This window comes from Sinocyclocheilus anshuiensis, unplaced genomic scaffold (assembly GCF_001515605.1).
Source record: "Sinocyclocheilus anshuiensis isolate Anshui unplaced genomic scaffold, SAMN03320099.WGS_v1.1 scaffold10, whole genome shotgun sequence".
In the NCBI taxonomy this organism is placed as follows: domain Eukaryota; kingdom Metazoa; phylum Chordata; class Actinopteri; order Cypriniformes; family Cyprinidae; genus Sinocyclocheilus; species Sinocyclocheilus anshuiensis.
Genome location: NW_015546018.1, coordinates 117,304 through 135,074, shown reverse-complemented (window position 1 = coordinate 135,074; position 17,771 = coordinate 117,304). Strand labels below are relative to the sequence as shown.

Here is a 17,771-nt window from a genome sequence, read left to right as displayed (position 1 = left end):
TGTATGCACCTGGCAAACTCAACTATTTGTATTACAGTCTAATCTAGTCCACCTTAATTAAATGTAAACAGGTAGGCACTGCTGTGCTACTACAGGTATTTTGAACAATGCAACTTGCAATTGTACTAAAAAGTTGTGTAGACCCTTCAGCAATTGGGACATTTGAAAGTAAATTACTGTTCAATTTAAATTAAATTATATAAAACATGTAGTCTTACATCTAGGGATGCACCGAAATGAAAATTCTGGGCCGAAACGGAAACCGAAAATTCTGGATGCACTTGGCCGAAAACTGAAACCGAAAATGCTTTGTAATGATTGTTTATTATTTTATAATATAATATAAAGTAATTTTGTAAGACTTTTTAAATGTAACTCAATTTTAATGATGAATATAAAAATGAATGAATATAAAAAAAACCAAGCCAATAAAATAACCACACTTTCACTGAAAATAACACAATAAAACTGGACAGAATTTATATTAATATTGGTAACACTTTACAATAAGGTTTATTAGTTAACTACTTTAGTTAATTAACTAAGAATGAACAATAGCTCTTCAGCATTTACGAATCTTAGTTCATGTTGTTGTTGTTGTTGTTGTTGTTGTTGTTGTTGTTGTTGTTGTTGTTGTTGTTGTTGTTGTTGTTGTTGTTGTTGTTGTTGTTGTTGTTGTTGTTGTTGTTGTTGTTGTTGTTGTTGTTGTTGTTGTTGTTGTTGTTGTTGTTGTTGTTGTTGTTGTTGTTGTTGTTGTTGATGTGCTGGACCAACAAATCCGATCCTTGGAGGCTCCTCCTGGTAGCTTGCAAGATTTAAAGGATCTGCTGCTAATATCTTTGTGCCAGATACCACATATGTTTAGAGGTCCTGTAGAGTCCATGCCTTCATGCATCAGAGCTGTTTTGGCAACACGAGGGGGACCTAGACAATATTAGGCTGGTAGTTTTAATATTGTGGCCGATCAGTGTATATTGTGATAATGTAATTTTCATATTGGACGACAGGAATCTATTCTTTGGTCTTACAGTTTTGAATGACATCTTTAAAACCAACAATGATAACCACTGCTAGAGAAACCACACATTTGTATAGCTGGACCTTTGACTCAAAATGTTCCAGCTATTGAGATACAGCCCTTGTTAAAACGTCCCCATGTGTCATCTAACCCATGTCTCCAATATTATATTGTTAATGACAACATCAATATATAATATTGGTCTGTTAAAAGTATTTTTTATATTTCACAAATCGTAGATGATCACTTGACATATATACATATATCTGCATATGCATCTTCCCTCATGTATTAACGTGCTTTGTTAGATATAATCGGATGCAGTGAGTTTGAATGCTTGAGCAGCAGTTTGTGTATTAAGAGATTAGCACAGGTTACAGGATAAAGGACGCAGACACACTGGGCTTTCACTGTGCATGCTGCCATCAATCATCATCCTTCATTATCTGTATCTGATATCCAGCTATTTATGTATGTAAGAAAGTCGGTGCATGTCTACCTGGCTCATGCGATTTTGCATATCTTTCTGCTTGCTTATTATGTGCATAAATGCACCTGAATGCTATTGTGTAGATGTGTAGATGTTTGAAAGAAAGAATCAATAAAAAGACAGAAGCGGGGAAATACAGTATGCATCTAGTTCCACAAAATATCACTACACGACAAAACGGTTCAAAATGTCAGATTTTATTAGACCTGACCATTTTCTGACAGTTCTGCGAGTGCAGTACAGTGTTTCATAGCAGAGCACTGAGCATCATCTACACCATCTTTTAACACTTACAATGCATTTAATTCCATGCTGAATGCAAAACAAAAAAGGCTTAATGACAGTGAAGTATTTATGTTTACAACATGCAATTAACATTGGATGAGAAAATAATAATGGAGAATATGAAAATATGAAATTGTGTTTCTTCAGATATATTATATATTTTATAATATATATTTTAATTAATAATTTCCAGCATTAAATCATTTGATTGTCCACACTGCAAGCGAAAATACTGTTGATTCAAAACCTATTAGAACATACTTAATATACAGTACAGCAATGTGGAGGTTGATTATAGGCCAGTGAGATTTCTTTATGGGCGGGGCTACCCAGTGTGAAGCTAAAGACATAGAAACCAATTAAAACTGTGTCCTAGTATTTGTGAAGGTCATGGCTGGTTAAAACAAAAACTTTGGAAGAGAAAGTTTTATCTTCTCACGCCTGGGTAGTATACTGTGTAAGATTCAGATGATTAGAAGGGGCTTACCCTTGTGAAAAAGAAGTTCACTTCAGCATACTTTTAAAAAGAGTACTTATTACAGAAATAATATACTTTAAAAGAATTTACTTAAGTGCAAATTGAATGTAATGTTTTTGGGTATTTAACTGCATGTTATTTACAATTAAATGAAAATATAGTTTAAATTTATGTTGCAATTAGTAATTTACGAATGCTTTTTTTGATCCACTTAAGTACATCTTTATATGTAATTTCATAATTACATAGAGTTGTCCATGGTTAAAGTGTGTTAAATGTACTGACAAATATTCATGGAAAACTAAAACATACTTTAATGTAATTTCTTTTGAAACATATATGTCATGTATTTAAATGTATGCGTAATTACACTCTTGTAATGATGAAGTTTCAAAATTAAAATCAAACACTTTACACATGCTTCAGTAGGCTAGTCAATGCATCAAAATAAGTGTACCTCTGTAAAGCATGAAAAAACCTAACCTGACATTATAACAAAGTGCACTTTTTAAAAGTGTACTTAAGAAACATTATGAAAGTTGACTAAGTACACTTAAGTGGCCTTTTATTTTATTAATGTTATATTACCTGCAAGTACAGGTTTTTTTTAAATATACTTTTAAGATTTGAAGTACACTACAAGTGCACATTCACTACAGTTAAGCGCACTTCTTTTTCACAAGGGTATTGATTTGCATCTTTCTGTTATTCCAATCATTTACATACATCCATGTGGCAGCATAGTATTACAACATAGAATATATTTCACAATCAGCCTCTTTTAGGTGTATGACATGATTTTGTAAATGGGAAGAAATAAAATAGAACTTTCTGTTAAGAAACTGCTCAGTCATTCAAATATTCAACCATTCATGGTGGAAATGTTAGCATAATGCTAGTCATTTCCCAGGCATAGCTGCACCAAGTTCCCCTGACAGGAATGAACAGACGTTTACTCACCCCAAGACTAACAATATCATATGTTTGCCATAAATAATTTGTTAATTTATTTTAGAAACAACCATTTTAGTGTATTAATGAAGTATACAACTCTTTGAGATGTAGGTCATTAAGACTGATATATAAAAATACCAAAACGTAAATTATTTGATTAGTTGTCAGCACTCTTGGCCTCCAACTGGAAACATTTCAGTGGTCAGATAAATCTGACTCTTTAGCTGGTGGTTGTTCCAGTGGCCCCTGCTTCCGGTTTGGCTTCAGGAGGTGTTACCTGGTTCAGCAACAGGAGCTTCAGCACAGGATCCATGTACCCCATGAAGGTCTCTTTCACTCCCTTCTCAAGCAAGTAGCCCTCGGTTTCAATCTCCACATTCTCTTGTCCAGCAACAGCCTCCATAGACGTCTGCAGGAGGCGCACACTGGCCAACACTGAGCTCTGTAGAAAAAATGCAATTGACATAGAATATGAGAAAATGGATGAAAATAGCTGGTTTGTAGAAGTAAAATCTGGTCTAATAAACCTGTCATTGCATATTTTAAATGTTGTTCACTCTTTGATGAATCGCTTTTGTTGTTCACTTTGGATAAAAGTGTCCGCTAAATGTGCAAATGTAAATAACATATGCAAGCCTACAAAAAAATACAAGTAAATATACATGCATGTGGAAATCTATGTAAGCTATTAACTTTTGGAACTTTGGGGGGTTATTTCCCATATTACGGGTTTAATTATACAATTGATATTATGTAGTAACCTACCCTACCACACAAAATATATCATTTGCTGTATTGCAATTTACTAGTGTTTGTTTGTTTGTTTTTTCTAACTGGTTGGCAAAAATACATTTCAGTCACTGTAATTAATGCTATGCAATAAATTATGCTAAATCTGTAAAGCTGCATTAACTAACATTCATTAAAATTATCAATACATTTGTTACAGTATGTTAATGTTAGTTAATAAAAATACAACTGTTCTGTTAGTTCATGTTAGATCAGATCCATTAAATAATATTAACAACTACAAATTTTGATTTTAATAATGTGTTAGTAAATGTTGAAATTAAGAAACTAAGATTAATAAATGCTTAGAACAATATTTGGTAACATTTTAGTATAGGGACCAATTCTCACTATTAACTAGTAGAGAGAGAGAGAGTCTAAGAGTTCTAAGACAGGGAGACAGCTGTCTTAACCGTGGCTTGTGTACTGCACACATACCAGCTTCATCACTGTATCTGTCACACGACTCTGTTCCCCTTTCGGGCTCTGTCTTTACATTTATTTTGAAAGCTGAAGCTCGCGATTATGGTAAGGGCCGTTACATTTCCGACGAGTGCTTGCGGTGTTCGGCCAATCACAATGCACTGGGTCAGCTGGCTAATCAGAGCAGACTGCGCTTGTCGGAAGGAGGGACTTTGTAGAAAACGAAGCGTTTGAGAGAGGCGGGGCATAGAGGACCTACAATAATGTACAGTATTTGAAAAATAATGTGTTTTTTGAACATTAAAGCATGTCAACATATTCTGTTACACCAAATACACAAAATAATGATCTTTAAAAAGCATCATATGACCCCTTTAACAACTACCTTACTAACTATTAATAAGCAGAGAATTAGGAGTTTATCGAGGCAAAAGTTGTAGATAATGGTTTGTTAATAGTGAGAATTGGACCTTAAAATAAAGTGACACTTTATTCATTGTTAGTTCATGTTAAATAATGTAGTTAACTCATGTTCACAAATTGAACCTTATTGTAAAGTGTTCCCAAATTTAGCTTTTGTAGCATATGATACATGGTACAAGGAATTCAAGGGAACTAAACTGGCACATTAAATTGTCAACAAACTAACTGATCTTAGACGGGGTAGTATATTTGATGTGACTGAAAACAAACCGGTGGTCTGTTCAATGTCTCCTCAGTGGGTTATACTGTCTTGAAAGGTGATTGAAGAAATGTATGTCTATCCCTTGGAGTCTCATTTTCATTTATGCCAAAATAAATATAGATTATACCCTGATGGTCCAAGGTCCATTGTCTACACGCAAACTTTTAACAGTGTACCTGAAGACAGACAGAACTGCAGCTCCAATAGTGTTCATCAGCCCCATGTAATAGTTGACCAGAGCTTCTCTGCAACCACGAATGAAGATGTTGAGTTCTTCGGTCTGGTGGTCGTAGTTGTAGTGGGCGGTGTTGTTGGTGATTTTGTACTGGATACAGGGTCTGGGAGAACTAGGGTTACAGCAACTGAAGGGCACACCGTCAACCAAGTAACGACCATCTACATTGCTCTTAATGCGGCTGGAAGACTGAGAAGGAAATGGAAGAAAAGAACCTTGAATCATTGCAAACTGTTATGAGATTGCTACTCATAAAGTTACCAATAGTTCACTTAAAACGTTCTTACTTCATGCTTTTAATTTCATTGTACTCCATATGTACTCCAAGTCCATATTTGAACTTGGTATTAGAATTTTTCTTTTGTGATCAGGGACCATATTCACAAAACATCTTAAGGCTAAAAGTAGCTCATAACTCGCCGATTTAGGAGAAAACCTTAAAAATAATGGGCGTGTCAGTCCTACATTTAGGACTCCTACATTTTTGCTCTAAGAGTATTTCACAAAGCTTTTTAGCGCTAAAACTAGCTCCTAAATCTGTGAAACGTTAGGAGTAGTGAAGAGGACTCCTAAGTCACTAAGACCAAGTCACAAACTATCCTAAAATGGCTGTTGCCGGCAGTCTGCCTCGGAACAGAAACATTTTAGAAACGTTTGACAGTAATGAGCTTTTAAAAATGTGTTGCCTTAATCGCGAGGATATTATGACTGTTGTTTTCATTAACAAGTTGGGCAAGAACTAACAGCTGTTCTTGCATTCAGTTTGGTTTTCTTTTACATTTACATGCCTCACTATCAGCCATGATTATTCTACTCCGTTAATTAAAAGGCTGTTTTCTACTCTGTTCATTAAAAAGCTGTTTATATGCATATCCGCTAATTGTTTACGAGGAGCACACATGTAAGCGGCTGACAATTAACTGAACATATACTTGTTTAATTAGTGACACTTAGCCTGCATTTTAAAATCTTTATTTGAATGTGCATATGTTTCATTTTTAAACTTTTATCTGAATATGGCAACATAATATCGCGCTCTACAATACTCTACAATTCTATTAATAAACCTCTGACAGAGACCCCTCCCCTATCAGCCAATCACTGTGTGCATAGTTAGTAAGCTTGCTAACATCATCCATAGCAACGAGGTCAACCCTGCCCTTACTCTTATCATAAGACTTCTCTCTATATATGACCCCTTTAAGAGAAAACTCTTAGCTAAAAACTTTTACCTCTATTTAGGAGAACTCTTAGTGGTAAGATAAAATGTTTTGTGAATACGGGCCCTGATAACAAGTCATCAGCCAAGACACTTTTCACACCAGATATTAACATGATTCTTAAATGCATTTTTGTAAACACTTGTGGTCATTTTTTGTGGTTGGTCTCAGATTTTGTGACTATACTGAATATATGAACGGTTTTGGACACTTAAGACACTCTTAACAATCATGAATGACATTGCGTTAGATTATAAAATAAATGATGCTAGAGCTTTTCCCAGAACTAACTGAGCCATATTCGTCTGAAAGTGATTTATAATGGATGTATGAAGTATTAAGTTCTCCTCAAGTGTCTTAAATAGAGCAAATAGAGATGGTAAATGGATAGTCAACCCAAAAATGAAAATTCTCTCATTTACTCACCTTCATGTTGTTCTAAACCAGTATACATTTCTTTACTTGGTAACACTTTAGTTTAGAGACCAATTCTCACAATTAACTAGTTGATTATTACTGTCGCATGCATATTTCTAGCATATTTGCTATTTATTAGTACTTATAAAGCACATATTAATGTTTTATTCTGCATGACCATATTTTAGATCCCTCAATCTTACCCCATAAACAAATTGTGTTTATTGAAGCAAAAGTCGTAGTTAATAGTTAACAGTGAGAATCGGTCCTCAAACTAAAGTGTGACCCTTTATTCTGTTGAAAATAAAAGAAGTGGAAACATTCTTCAGAATATGTTCTTTTGTGCTCTGCAGAAGAAAGTCATACACATTTGGAATGGCATGAAGGTGTGTAAATTATGACACTATTTTCATATTTGAATGAACTACTGTATCCTTTTAATACTTTGAATTGACATTCCCATTGACTCACTCCTTAACTTCCTTAGAGCTGAAATCCAGGTAACGGTTGCTGATCCACTGCACCTCAAACCAATCCCTGTAGTCGTTATTACCACAGCACTGGAACTCCATCTGAAGGCGATCAATGGTCTGCTTCTGGAAGCAGCGGCCTGGAGTGTCGGTGTCCTTGTAGAAGCGGATACCGTTCTTCAAGCCGATTTTCAGGGAGGTCTCCAGGCTGCCCTTCATGGCGTAACTCAAGATGACTGAAATCAGCATGAGGGTGGTGAAGAATATTGAGCATCCAAAATAGGGCTTCAGGAAGGTCTTCCATCGTTGAAAACGCCCAGGATCTAGGGCATCCTGGCAGATTCGACTGGCAAAGTAATTGATGCCCATCGAAGCAAGACCCACAATCATCAAGGTATTGGGCACACAGTGGATGACTGTGTTGTCCATTACCTAAAGGAAAAGATGTTGATGTCAGTCCATTTTTATTTATTATTTCAGTTAAAGTTTATTCAAATGTATTTTAATTCAACCGTAACCCTAACCCAATAAACAAATGTTTTTGTTTTGTTTTTTTTTTCAGTTAAGCCTGGCTGTAAGGCTCTTTTACACGGAATGAACTGATTAACTTGCCATTGCATATATATTAGGAATCCGTGTATCATTCGATCATTCGTTTTTTTAAGACAGGTCTTTCTTCTGTGTAGACCAGCAGTTCTTAAAGTGATAGGGGGTCCAAGAAATAATTTGCTATAGCCTAAAGTATTTCCAGACTATAAAGTCTTTTTTTTTTTTTATCATGATACATAGGCCTACCGGGATTTATTCCAAAGTGACTTATATGATGCATTTAATGTAAAATTATCTAAATTAAGCCTTTTAAAAGACGAACATTTGACTGTTTGTTTGATGAAAAAAAGATTAAATGTAGTTGCAATAAATGCGTTAAGAATCCATACAACTGCAGCAGTGGAGGACTATTATTTTGCTGCAGAAGAACTGATGACGGCACTGTTTGATCTCCGGCTGACCAATCAGCAGAAAGGGGCGTTTAAATCCCGCCCACATGTAGAAATCAAATATTCAAGCTGTTTATTCATTTTTCCACCCATGAACGAAAAACGAAAATTTAAGCTGAATTCTCGTTTCTCGTTTTTTGGAAAAAAATGAAAAAGGAGCCGTTTTCTCATTTTTCTACTTTCAATATTAAATCAAAAAACGAATGATCGAATGATACACGGATTATTAGGGTAAATCAGAATCATTCTCATTTTTGGACTGGTCATTTAAGCCCCGTTTTCATTAGTGCGTTTTCGTTTTAAAACGGTGTTGAAAATGATCCTCGTCTACACTGGCGTTTCCGAAACGATCTCTGTCTACACTACACAACCGAAAACACATGTCACGTGACCATTCATGCAGCTACAACCATAGATATGTATAGGTGGATCCCTATTATTTAGTTGGCGGATGCGTCTACGTGCTTGGAGCAGTCAAATGGGGAATCAACCTATACACATCTATGGGTACAGCAATGAGCATGATGTTATTGTTTACATGGTCGTCAAGGATAAGCGCGAATGAGGGCAGCCACGCCATCGTTTTCAAAAGTCTCCGTTTTGGTCCGTTTACACTGAAACGTAACCCCGGAGTTCCCTCTCGAGCGTTCACGAGACATTTCTCCGTTATGGGAACTCCTTCCCTTCCAACCTTTCCTGAAGTCCTATTGGCTCACGCCAGTCCAAATGACTGGCCAATTGTTGCGAAGTATGCAAATCGCATGCAAATACTGACGCACTCGAGAGGCAGTATAAAATGCAGTACACGCGACAATTACGTCAGAATTGTCCTTCACTTTGTTGAATAACCTAAGAATATGGCTTATAAACTATTACAGCTCACAGTTAAGGTTCGCTCATCAGAGGGCGGTGCCTGGATTGCCGCTCCTCTGCAGCGTTCAGGTGAGTATGACATTTTTCTTCAGATGCCAGATGAGTCCGTCTGCCCTCTATCAGTGGTGGACCTTAAGGGCTCTGGTGATGAGCTCATGCCGACAAAATGTCTGCATTCCTCTCACCCATCGAACCTGCAGGACATCAGCCTGGCTTCTCATGTCCCCCTTCTATGGCGGAGCGGAGTGCCGAGTGCAGATACTGGAGCTAAAGGTTTTCATGTCGCCGCAGATGCCACACGACCCACTGTCTAAAAAGTGTGCAGCTCCCCGCCTCAGAGCAGCATTCTGCCGTGTGCAAAGCACAATCACTGGCTCCTCACTCGTTCACACGATACCAGCCCCTCATCAGCGGCTACCGTGTTTGGAAGACACTGCTCACTCATTCACACGATACCAGCCCCTCATCAGCAGCTGCCGTGTTTGGAAGACACTGCTCATTCATTCACACGATACCAGCCCCTCATCAGTGGCTGCCGTGTTTGGAAGACACTGCTCTCTTATTCACACGATACCAGCCCCACATTAGCGGCTGCCGTGTTTGGAAGACACTGCTCTCTCATTCACATGATACCAGCCCCACATCAGCGGCTGCCGTGTGTAGAGGACTCCGCTCTCTCACTCATTCAGGGCGATATGCAGCCCCCGCTTCAGTGCGGCGACAAGCGCTTCAGTCACTTACCCACTCACCAGCAGTAAAGCGGCAAGGAGTCACCTGATGCCCCTGCACAGAAAAGCGCACGAAGGCAAGGAGTCACCTGATGCGACTGTATGGAAAAGTGCGCAAAGGCGAGGAGTGACCTGATGCCCAGGCGCGCGTCTTATCAGCCTTCCAGATTTCGCTGGACTATTACGTCAGTTGTTCACGCCCCTACGCCGCCGCCCACACTGGTTAAAAAGTGCGCCATGCACAGCAATGAGCCTCGTTATGCCGAGGTGCGCTTTCCAGCAGCAGACTGCGAGATCGAGGTCTTCTTTGGCGCACGGTTCATCGCAGTGTAGGGACACCAGGCCCGCGACCGCCGCTGCCAGGAGCCGGATGTGTGGAGAAAAGTGTAAAGGAACCCGGGAAGAGGCACTACGGCAAGCGGAGGAGCTCGCGCCGTGACTCCCGCCCACCGTCAGCTGCCAAGCCGTCGTCCTGACAGCCCAGAGAGGAGGGAAGGGTAGCCTACGCGATCGGCCCAGCCCCCAAGCTGTCTCAAAATTGTTCAAATTTGTGTTTGATGTGTGTGTGGGATCATTTAAAAATGCATACATGTCCACAAAAGAGCTCTTTCCTCCTCACTCAGTCAATGTAGCGCCGCTTGCCCCGCCTCAGAGCGGTGCAGAGCCGCTGCTCACATATGTTATAGCCGCGCAGCACTCGCCGCCGCATCCAACGACCAAGCCGCTAAAGCCGCTATGTCAGTTCCTGAGCGCATGGAAAACTATTCCGGGAATCTCGTGCTGGTTACTCGGTGTGATAGAGCGTGGGTACGCACTTGAATTCAGACGCAGACCACCCCGTTTCAACGACGTGGTAAAGTCTCTAACATTGCCTCGAAATGCCCTGGTTCTGAGACAAGAGGTATGCAACCTGCTCGAAAAAGGAGCGGTAGAACGAGTCCCTCCGAGCGAGCTGGAGAGCGGGTTTTACAACCGCCATTTTGTGGTGCCCAAGAGAGATGGAGGACTCCGCCCGATTCTAGATCTCAGGCCCATCAACAGAGCACTCTGCAAGCATGCGTTCAGGATGATAAAACAGATCCTGGCGCGAATTCGTCCCGGTTACTGGTTGCGTCCGTGAGTTTAAATACTTTCACATTCAGATAGCAGCGCATCACAGACGCTTACTGAGATTTGCTTTCGAGGGCACAGCGTACCAGTACTCTGTTCTCCCATTTGGGCTGGCTTTGGCACCGCGCACTTTCTCGAAGTGCATGGACGCAGCTCTCGCCCCCCTCAGAGTGAGCGGGATGCGCGTTCTCAATTATTTGGATGACTGGCTGATCTTAGCTGAGTCACGGGACACACTATAGACAGCCATATAGACTGTTTCGTCACTTGGAGTTCTTGGGGCTATGTGTGAATGTGCGTAGGAGCATTCTCGCCCCTTGTCAGTCTATAACGGATCTGAGAGTGTGCTTCGACTCGGTGGAGATGCGTGCTCACCTCTCTCGGGAGCGCTCGGCAGCCATTTTGTCTTCCCTGCACCATTTCAGACTGGGCAGCTCTGATCACTTGAAGTAATGTCAGAGGCTGCTGGGACTCATGGCAGCGGCATCAGTATGTCATCTGGGTTTACTACACATGCACCAGCTGCAGTTATGGCTGAAATCTCGAGTCCCTTGGATGGCGTGGACTTCGGACAGTTTGCACATCGCGGTCTCCCGCGGCTGCATCGAAGGCAAAGATCTCTTCAGCCGGGGGGTTCCCCTGGGCTTGATGACATCACGTGTCGTGGTCACGACGGATGTGTCGACTCGCAGATGGGGAGCAGTGTGCGAGGGCATGCCGGCTTCAGGGCTGTGATCAGAACCTCAGAGCCGGTGGCACATAAACCGCTTGGAGCTGGAAGCAGTGTTCTTAGCTCTAAAGGATTTTCGGCCGCAGCTGGAACAGCGACATGTACTGATTTGCACCGACAACGTCTGTGGTGTCGTACATAAATCACCAAGGGGACATACGATCCAAGGCTCGGTACAAGCAGGCAGCGAATCTCCTGCTATGGACGGACCGTCACTTTCTCTCCATCAGAGCAGCGCACATCCCCGGTCTCCTGAACCGTGGGGCAGAAATGCTTTTGAGGAAGGGGATTCCTCAAGGAGAGTGGAGGCTGCATCCCGAGTCAGTTCGGATGATTTGGACCCGCTAGGGGAGAGCGGAGGTGGATCTGTTCGCCATGAGCGAGAATGCGCGCTGCCCGCTGTTCTTCTCCCTGTCTTACTCCCGGCTGGAAGGGGACGCTCTGACATCGCGCTGGCCAGCAGCCAGGTTGTATGCATTCCTCCGATCAAGATAATGCAGCTGGTGATATGCAAGATCAGGGAGGAGGAGGCTTCGGTGACACTCGTCGCCCCGAACTGGCCGAACCAGCCTTGGTTCCTGGAGCTGACAAAGCTGCTGGTGGCGCCACCCTGGCCGATCCCCATCAGGAAGGATCTGCTGTCTCAAACGAGCGGCTCGGTGTGGCACCCCAACCCGGAGTTATTGAGCCATCATGTGTGGCTGCTTCGGGGATATCAGAGGAGCTGACATCAACACTGAAAGTCTATGTGGCCGCTATTGCCTCGTTTCGTTCCCCGCTGGGCGGGCAATCGATCGGTAGGCACGCGCTGGTGGTGAGTGTTCTTAAGGGGGCGAGGAGGTTGCATTCCCCGCGTCCGCCTTCAGTTCCGCCCTGGGACCTAGAGGTGGTGTTAAGAGCTCTTTCACAGCCACCATTCGAGCCTTTAGCATCCGTTAATATGAAGGAGTTATCTCTCAAAACTGCACTTCTTCTTGCCCTCGCTTCGGCTAAGCGCATAGGGGATTTACATGCGTTTTCTGTGGACAGTGACTGTATTCGCTTCGGACCCGGTGACTGCAGCGTCACTCTCCGGCCGAGGCCGGGCTACGTGCCTAAATCACTATCTACCCCCTTCAGAGCGCAGACTGTTTCGCTGTCTGCCCTGTCTTCTGAGTCACCGACCTCGCGTGATGTGGACACTCAGATTTCGGTGTGCCCCATCAGGGTTTTGAGGATTTTCATTGACCGTTCGGCCAGCTTTCGACAATCTGACCAGCTTTTCGTGTGCTACGGTGGTTGTGCGAAGGGCCGGGCCGTGTCAAAAAGGAGGCTTTTGCACTGGATTGTGGACACTTTCACGGCTGTTATACAAGCCAAGGTTTGGAATGTCCTTTGCACATTAGGGCCCACTCAACAAGAGCTATCACCTCCTCGTGGTCGAGAGGTATGTCTATTCAGGATATATGCTTTGTAGCCGGCTGGTCTCAATCTGACCAGCTTTTCGTGTGCTACGGTGGTTGTGCGAAGGGCCTGGCCGTGTCAAAAAGGAGGCTTTCCCACTGGATTGTGGACGTTAACACGGCTGTTATATGAGCCAAGGTTTGGAATGTCCTTTGCAGATTAGGGCCCACTCAAAAAGAGCTATCGCCTACTCCTGGTCATGGTCGAGAGGTATGTCTATTCAGGATATATGCTTTGCAGCCGGCTGGTCTTCTCAGAATACCTTCACCAGGTTTTACAAGCTGGACGCTCAGTCCTTAGCCTCCCAAGTGCTGCCGGTGAGTGACTGATTCACGTTTATGCTACCTTTATTCATGTGTGTTTGTGTGTTTGCTGCCTCGCACAGTAATTACTCTGCGCAGCCCTATATGCTATTGTTGCTGTTGTCTGCCCTGTACTCAGTGCAGCTACTGCTATTCAGTGTCTAATTCGATTGGTGTACCATCATCACCTTATGCCCCCCCTCACAATACTGTGATTGTTGTTGCTTCTGCCCTGTTTCTCAGCGCAGCATACGTAATCACTGACCAGATATGCAAATTTCGTATACCTGGGCTTTAGACGGTCATTGGCTTGTCTCCACCTATCAGCTGCAAGCCCGCCTAACAAGCATTGCTATTGGTTGTGGGAATTCTGTGTTCTATCTTCGCTGAGTATGTGACTTGTACAAGCTGCTCGTAGCCTCTCTCACGGCGGGATTGAATATCGTTCCCATAATGGACAATCCATCCGTGATGTCTCGTGAAAGCTCGAGAGGGAACGTCTCCAGTTACTATCGTAACCTCGGTTCCCTGAGAGCGGGAACGAGACATCACGGAGGTCGCCGTGTTCGCTGCTCGACCAGCTAAGCGGCGTTCAGTATCAGATAGCGTGCACCGCATTTTATACTGCCTGCGATTTGCATACTTCGCGACAATTGGCCAGTCATTTGGACTGGCGTGAGCCAATAGGACTTCTGGAAAGGTTGGAAGGGAAGGAGTTCCCATAACGGATAAATGTCTCCGTGATGTCTCGTTCCCGCTCTCAGGGAACCGAGGTTACGATAGTAACCGGAGACGTTTTCAAACTAAAGCGGGGTCTGCAGCATTTTCAAAAGTCTCCGTTTTCGAGGGTGGAAAACGCCAGAGTAATGTAAACAATAGGCATAACCGTAGCAAAAGGTATGTGTCTTAAAACGAAAACGCACTAGTGTAAATGGGGCGTTAAGGGTGTACTCACACTAGGCACGGTTGCCACTCCCCCACTGGCCTGCACTCACACTTGCACTAAACTTTCCGGGCCGGAGCACGCTTACGTCATGTGCGAGATAACGGAGAAACCCACTTTCGTTAATATTCTGCCTTATAAATTTGTAATTTATGCCGTGCCTTGATTTCACTTGTATGTATCATTATTACGGAGGCAGCTGACCTTAATGAAAGAATCTGCAGCTTTAAATCGCAGACTAATTCCAGTTCATCAATAAGGTGAGAACCATGCCCATTATAAACGTAAATATACTTGATTGAATTAAATTAATTTAAAAGTGCAGTGTAGTAGTAGTAATAGAATATGTTTGCGGTCGTAATGATGACAGTAGCGCACACAAAATAGTATCTGTTCCGTGCTCCGGCGTGGTTAGCACTCACACTGCATGCGTACCGCGCCCGAGCCCAACCGAACCGTGCCCTGGCCCACCTCTTCCAACCGGGCCAGGGCTATGACGTTATTTTACTGACAAATGTCGAGAGCGCATTTATTGTAGCGCGAAAGCACATTAATACAATGCGGATGCGCGCGCTCAGATACACGCTGCTCTCGACCGGAGAGAGTGCGCGCACTTAAAACGTGTCTCTCCTCTCACTCAAACTGTGTCCTGTGCACTCTCAAATCTCTCTGTGCTCATGCGCTATAGATATTAATTATTTTCGCACCTATAGATATTAATTCTTTTCGGCGAGAGCAGCGTGTATCTGAGCGCGCGCGTCTGGTTTTGTGCGAGAGCAAGGGAAATCCGCGCGCGAGCGGAGAGATTCGCGCTCGCGCATTGTATTAATGTGCTTTCGCGCTACAATAATGCACACTCGACGTTTGGCAGTAAAATGACGCCATACAGGGCCGGCGCGCGGCACGGAGCGCTCACACTAGGCAAACGAACCGGGCTTTGGGGGTCAAACGCACTCGGGCACGGTTCAAAACGCCTAGTGTGAGTACACCCTTAGTTAATATATAATGAAGAACATGCAAAAATTATTTGTAGTATCATGCTATGCGTAAACGTGCATGTCAGTTAAAATATTGGTGTGTAAAACTACAAAATTATATATGTCCTGCTTAAGACCGATGCCAGTCTTTATCATCAGGTTAATAATGACCCATCTAGACTGTTGAAGAGCTCCTTTGTAAAGGACAGCTCCTTAAGCCTATTATGACCAGCTTAGATAATATTTATATTCACATAGGTTAATCCCTGCCAGATATTTCTGAAACGTTTGAGCCCTTCACAAATTTTTTTATTAAGACATTTACAATGTCTTACAATTTATTGTCAATTAAGATAAAAATTCTATAAACATATAAACTAAATCAAAGACACTAAAAAACACGCAAACTACAAAATGTTAATTGCTAAACATTGAATGTCAATGCCAGTTTTGAAGTTCAAAACTAATCAGGACGTCCTTATGTAATGCATTAAATTAATGGCAAAAAAACAAAAAGCAAATGAAAAATATGAGGGTTATATGGATACCTCTCCCCTCCTTCGAAGCTCAGTCTTTAGGAAGCATCCTAAAGTGAAGGTAACCGCTCCACCCAGAGTTGCCAACCATGAGAGCAGCCACAAACCCTGGGCCAGCTTGGCCCTTTTCTGAAAAGTGAACTTCATCTTACCCACAACCATTGTGAAAGAGTATTGTGGTGTAAAGCCGAGAAAAAGGAAGACTAGTAGAGTGTGGAAAAAATGCAGAAGTGTTCAAACGTTGTCGAAATGCGAACTCTCTGAAAGAGGTGCTGAGAATCAGACTGAAACTGCTGGAGCTTCAAATTATCTGTGAAAAAATAGGTAACTTGGTGTAAATCCGTTAAGTTCCCTTTCTTTGTTAGAATACGAGATCAATTCAGTTTCATCCAAACAGCGCAGCCGATATTCTGTATGTTGTTGTCATTTAATCTGTTAGCAAAGGTCAGTCCAGATTTTTTGGTGGTGATCCCCCCGTAGCGATGCTAAAATGAGCCAGATGCCCACTCAATGGTGAGAGTGGTGCCCTTGCACCTCCATGCCCATGGTTGGGTGAGACACACTGGATTTGGCCAAAGTTAGAGGTCTTGGGCGTCTTACCTGTAATCCCTAAACTATCCTATTACAACGGCCCTTTCCAATGGGAAACAAGGCCACTGTCTGCTTAGCAAAGCCAGTGGTGCATCGCTGCATTGCGTCACGTTTGTAGAGGATAAAGATGATGAATAACGACAAGGAAGAGATTGGAAGGGCTGTGATTTGCCTTCCTTCAAAGTTCAATCTAGTTATAGGGAGTCTCAGAAGTGAAGATAATCAATTTATTGAGGCATGAGAGCAGCCATAATTTCAGCGCCAACTTGACCCTTCGCAAACAACTCATTCATTTTAAAATGTGGCTCATGTAAATGAAAGGGCAGGTCCTGTTCTTGTACTTAAATGTAAAAACTATAACGCCATTTAGACAGTGTGCCTAAAAAACTGTAATTTATACATCATTTATTTTTATTGATTTTCTGCACTTTCTAACCTTAACCCATTTGTGGAACGGATGGCAAAATGTTATTTATCAATGAACTTCACTCTTAAAAAATTAAAAGAAATAAAGTATTCACCCTTTATGGGAACCTAGGACCTTTTTATAATAATAATAATAATAATAATAATAATAATAACAATAATAATAATTTATTACAATGTAATAAAATCAAGTCATTCTTAAATCTTCTCAGCTTTTTCACTAAATAGTCGTTTGCAGCCTGTTTGCGGTCCTAGCAAACATCATTGCCCTTCACGTTTTGTGTGATAGATGAGAAATAGCTGTTTTTGAACTTTGCTAAGAAATCATTGGCTTTTGATTTAAAGGGGTCATATGATGCTTTTTTAAAGATCATTATTTGGTGTAACAAAATATGTTGACATGCTTTAATGTTCAAAAAACACATTATTTTTCAAATACTGTACATTATTGTAGGTCCTATATACCCCGCCTCTCTCAAACGCTTCGTTTTCTACAACGTCCCTCCTTCCGACAAGCGCAGTCTGCTCTGATTGGCCAGCTGACCCAGTGCATTGTGATTGGCCGAACACCGCAAGCACTCGTCGGAAATGTAACGCCCCTTACCATAATCGCGAGCTTCATCTTTCAAAATAAATGTAAAGACAGTAAA

General features: G+C 42.0%; 1 protein-coding gene across 3 annotated transcripts; it reads right to left on the bottom strand.

Annotated features, from left to right (window-relative positions):
* Nucleotides 1–758: 758 nt before the first annotated feature.
* LOC107698544 (peripherin-2-like) lies at nt 759–16,687 on the bottom strand. 3 transcript variants are annotated; one of them, XM_016499580.1, is made up of 5 exons: nt 16,117–16,687; nt 7,466–7,896; nt 5,301–5,538; nt 3,503–3,676; nt 759–924 (listed from the first exon to the last, which is right to left on the bottom strand). In XM_016499580.1, the coding sequence occupies exons 1-5, from the start codon at nt 16,264–16,266 to the stop codon at nt 895–897; spliced, it is 1,023 nt and encodes a 340-aa protein (XP_016355066.1). In that variant the 5' UTR covers nt 16,267–16,687; the 3' UTR covers nt 759–894. The 3 variants fall into 3 exon arrangements, with proteins under 3 accessions (XP_016355066.1, XP_016355065.1, XP_016355064.1); XM_016499579.1 differs by lacking the exon at nt 759–924 and having other exon boundaries at nt 2,950–3,673; nt 5,298–5,538; nt 16,117–16,686; XM_016499578.1 differs by lacking the exon at nt 759–924 and having other exon boundaries at nt 2,950–3,676; nt 16,117–16,686.
* Nucleotides 16,688–17,771: the final 1,084 nt, after the last annotated feature.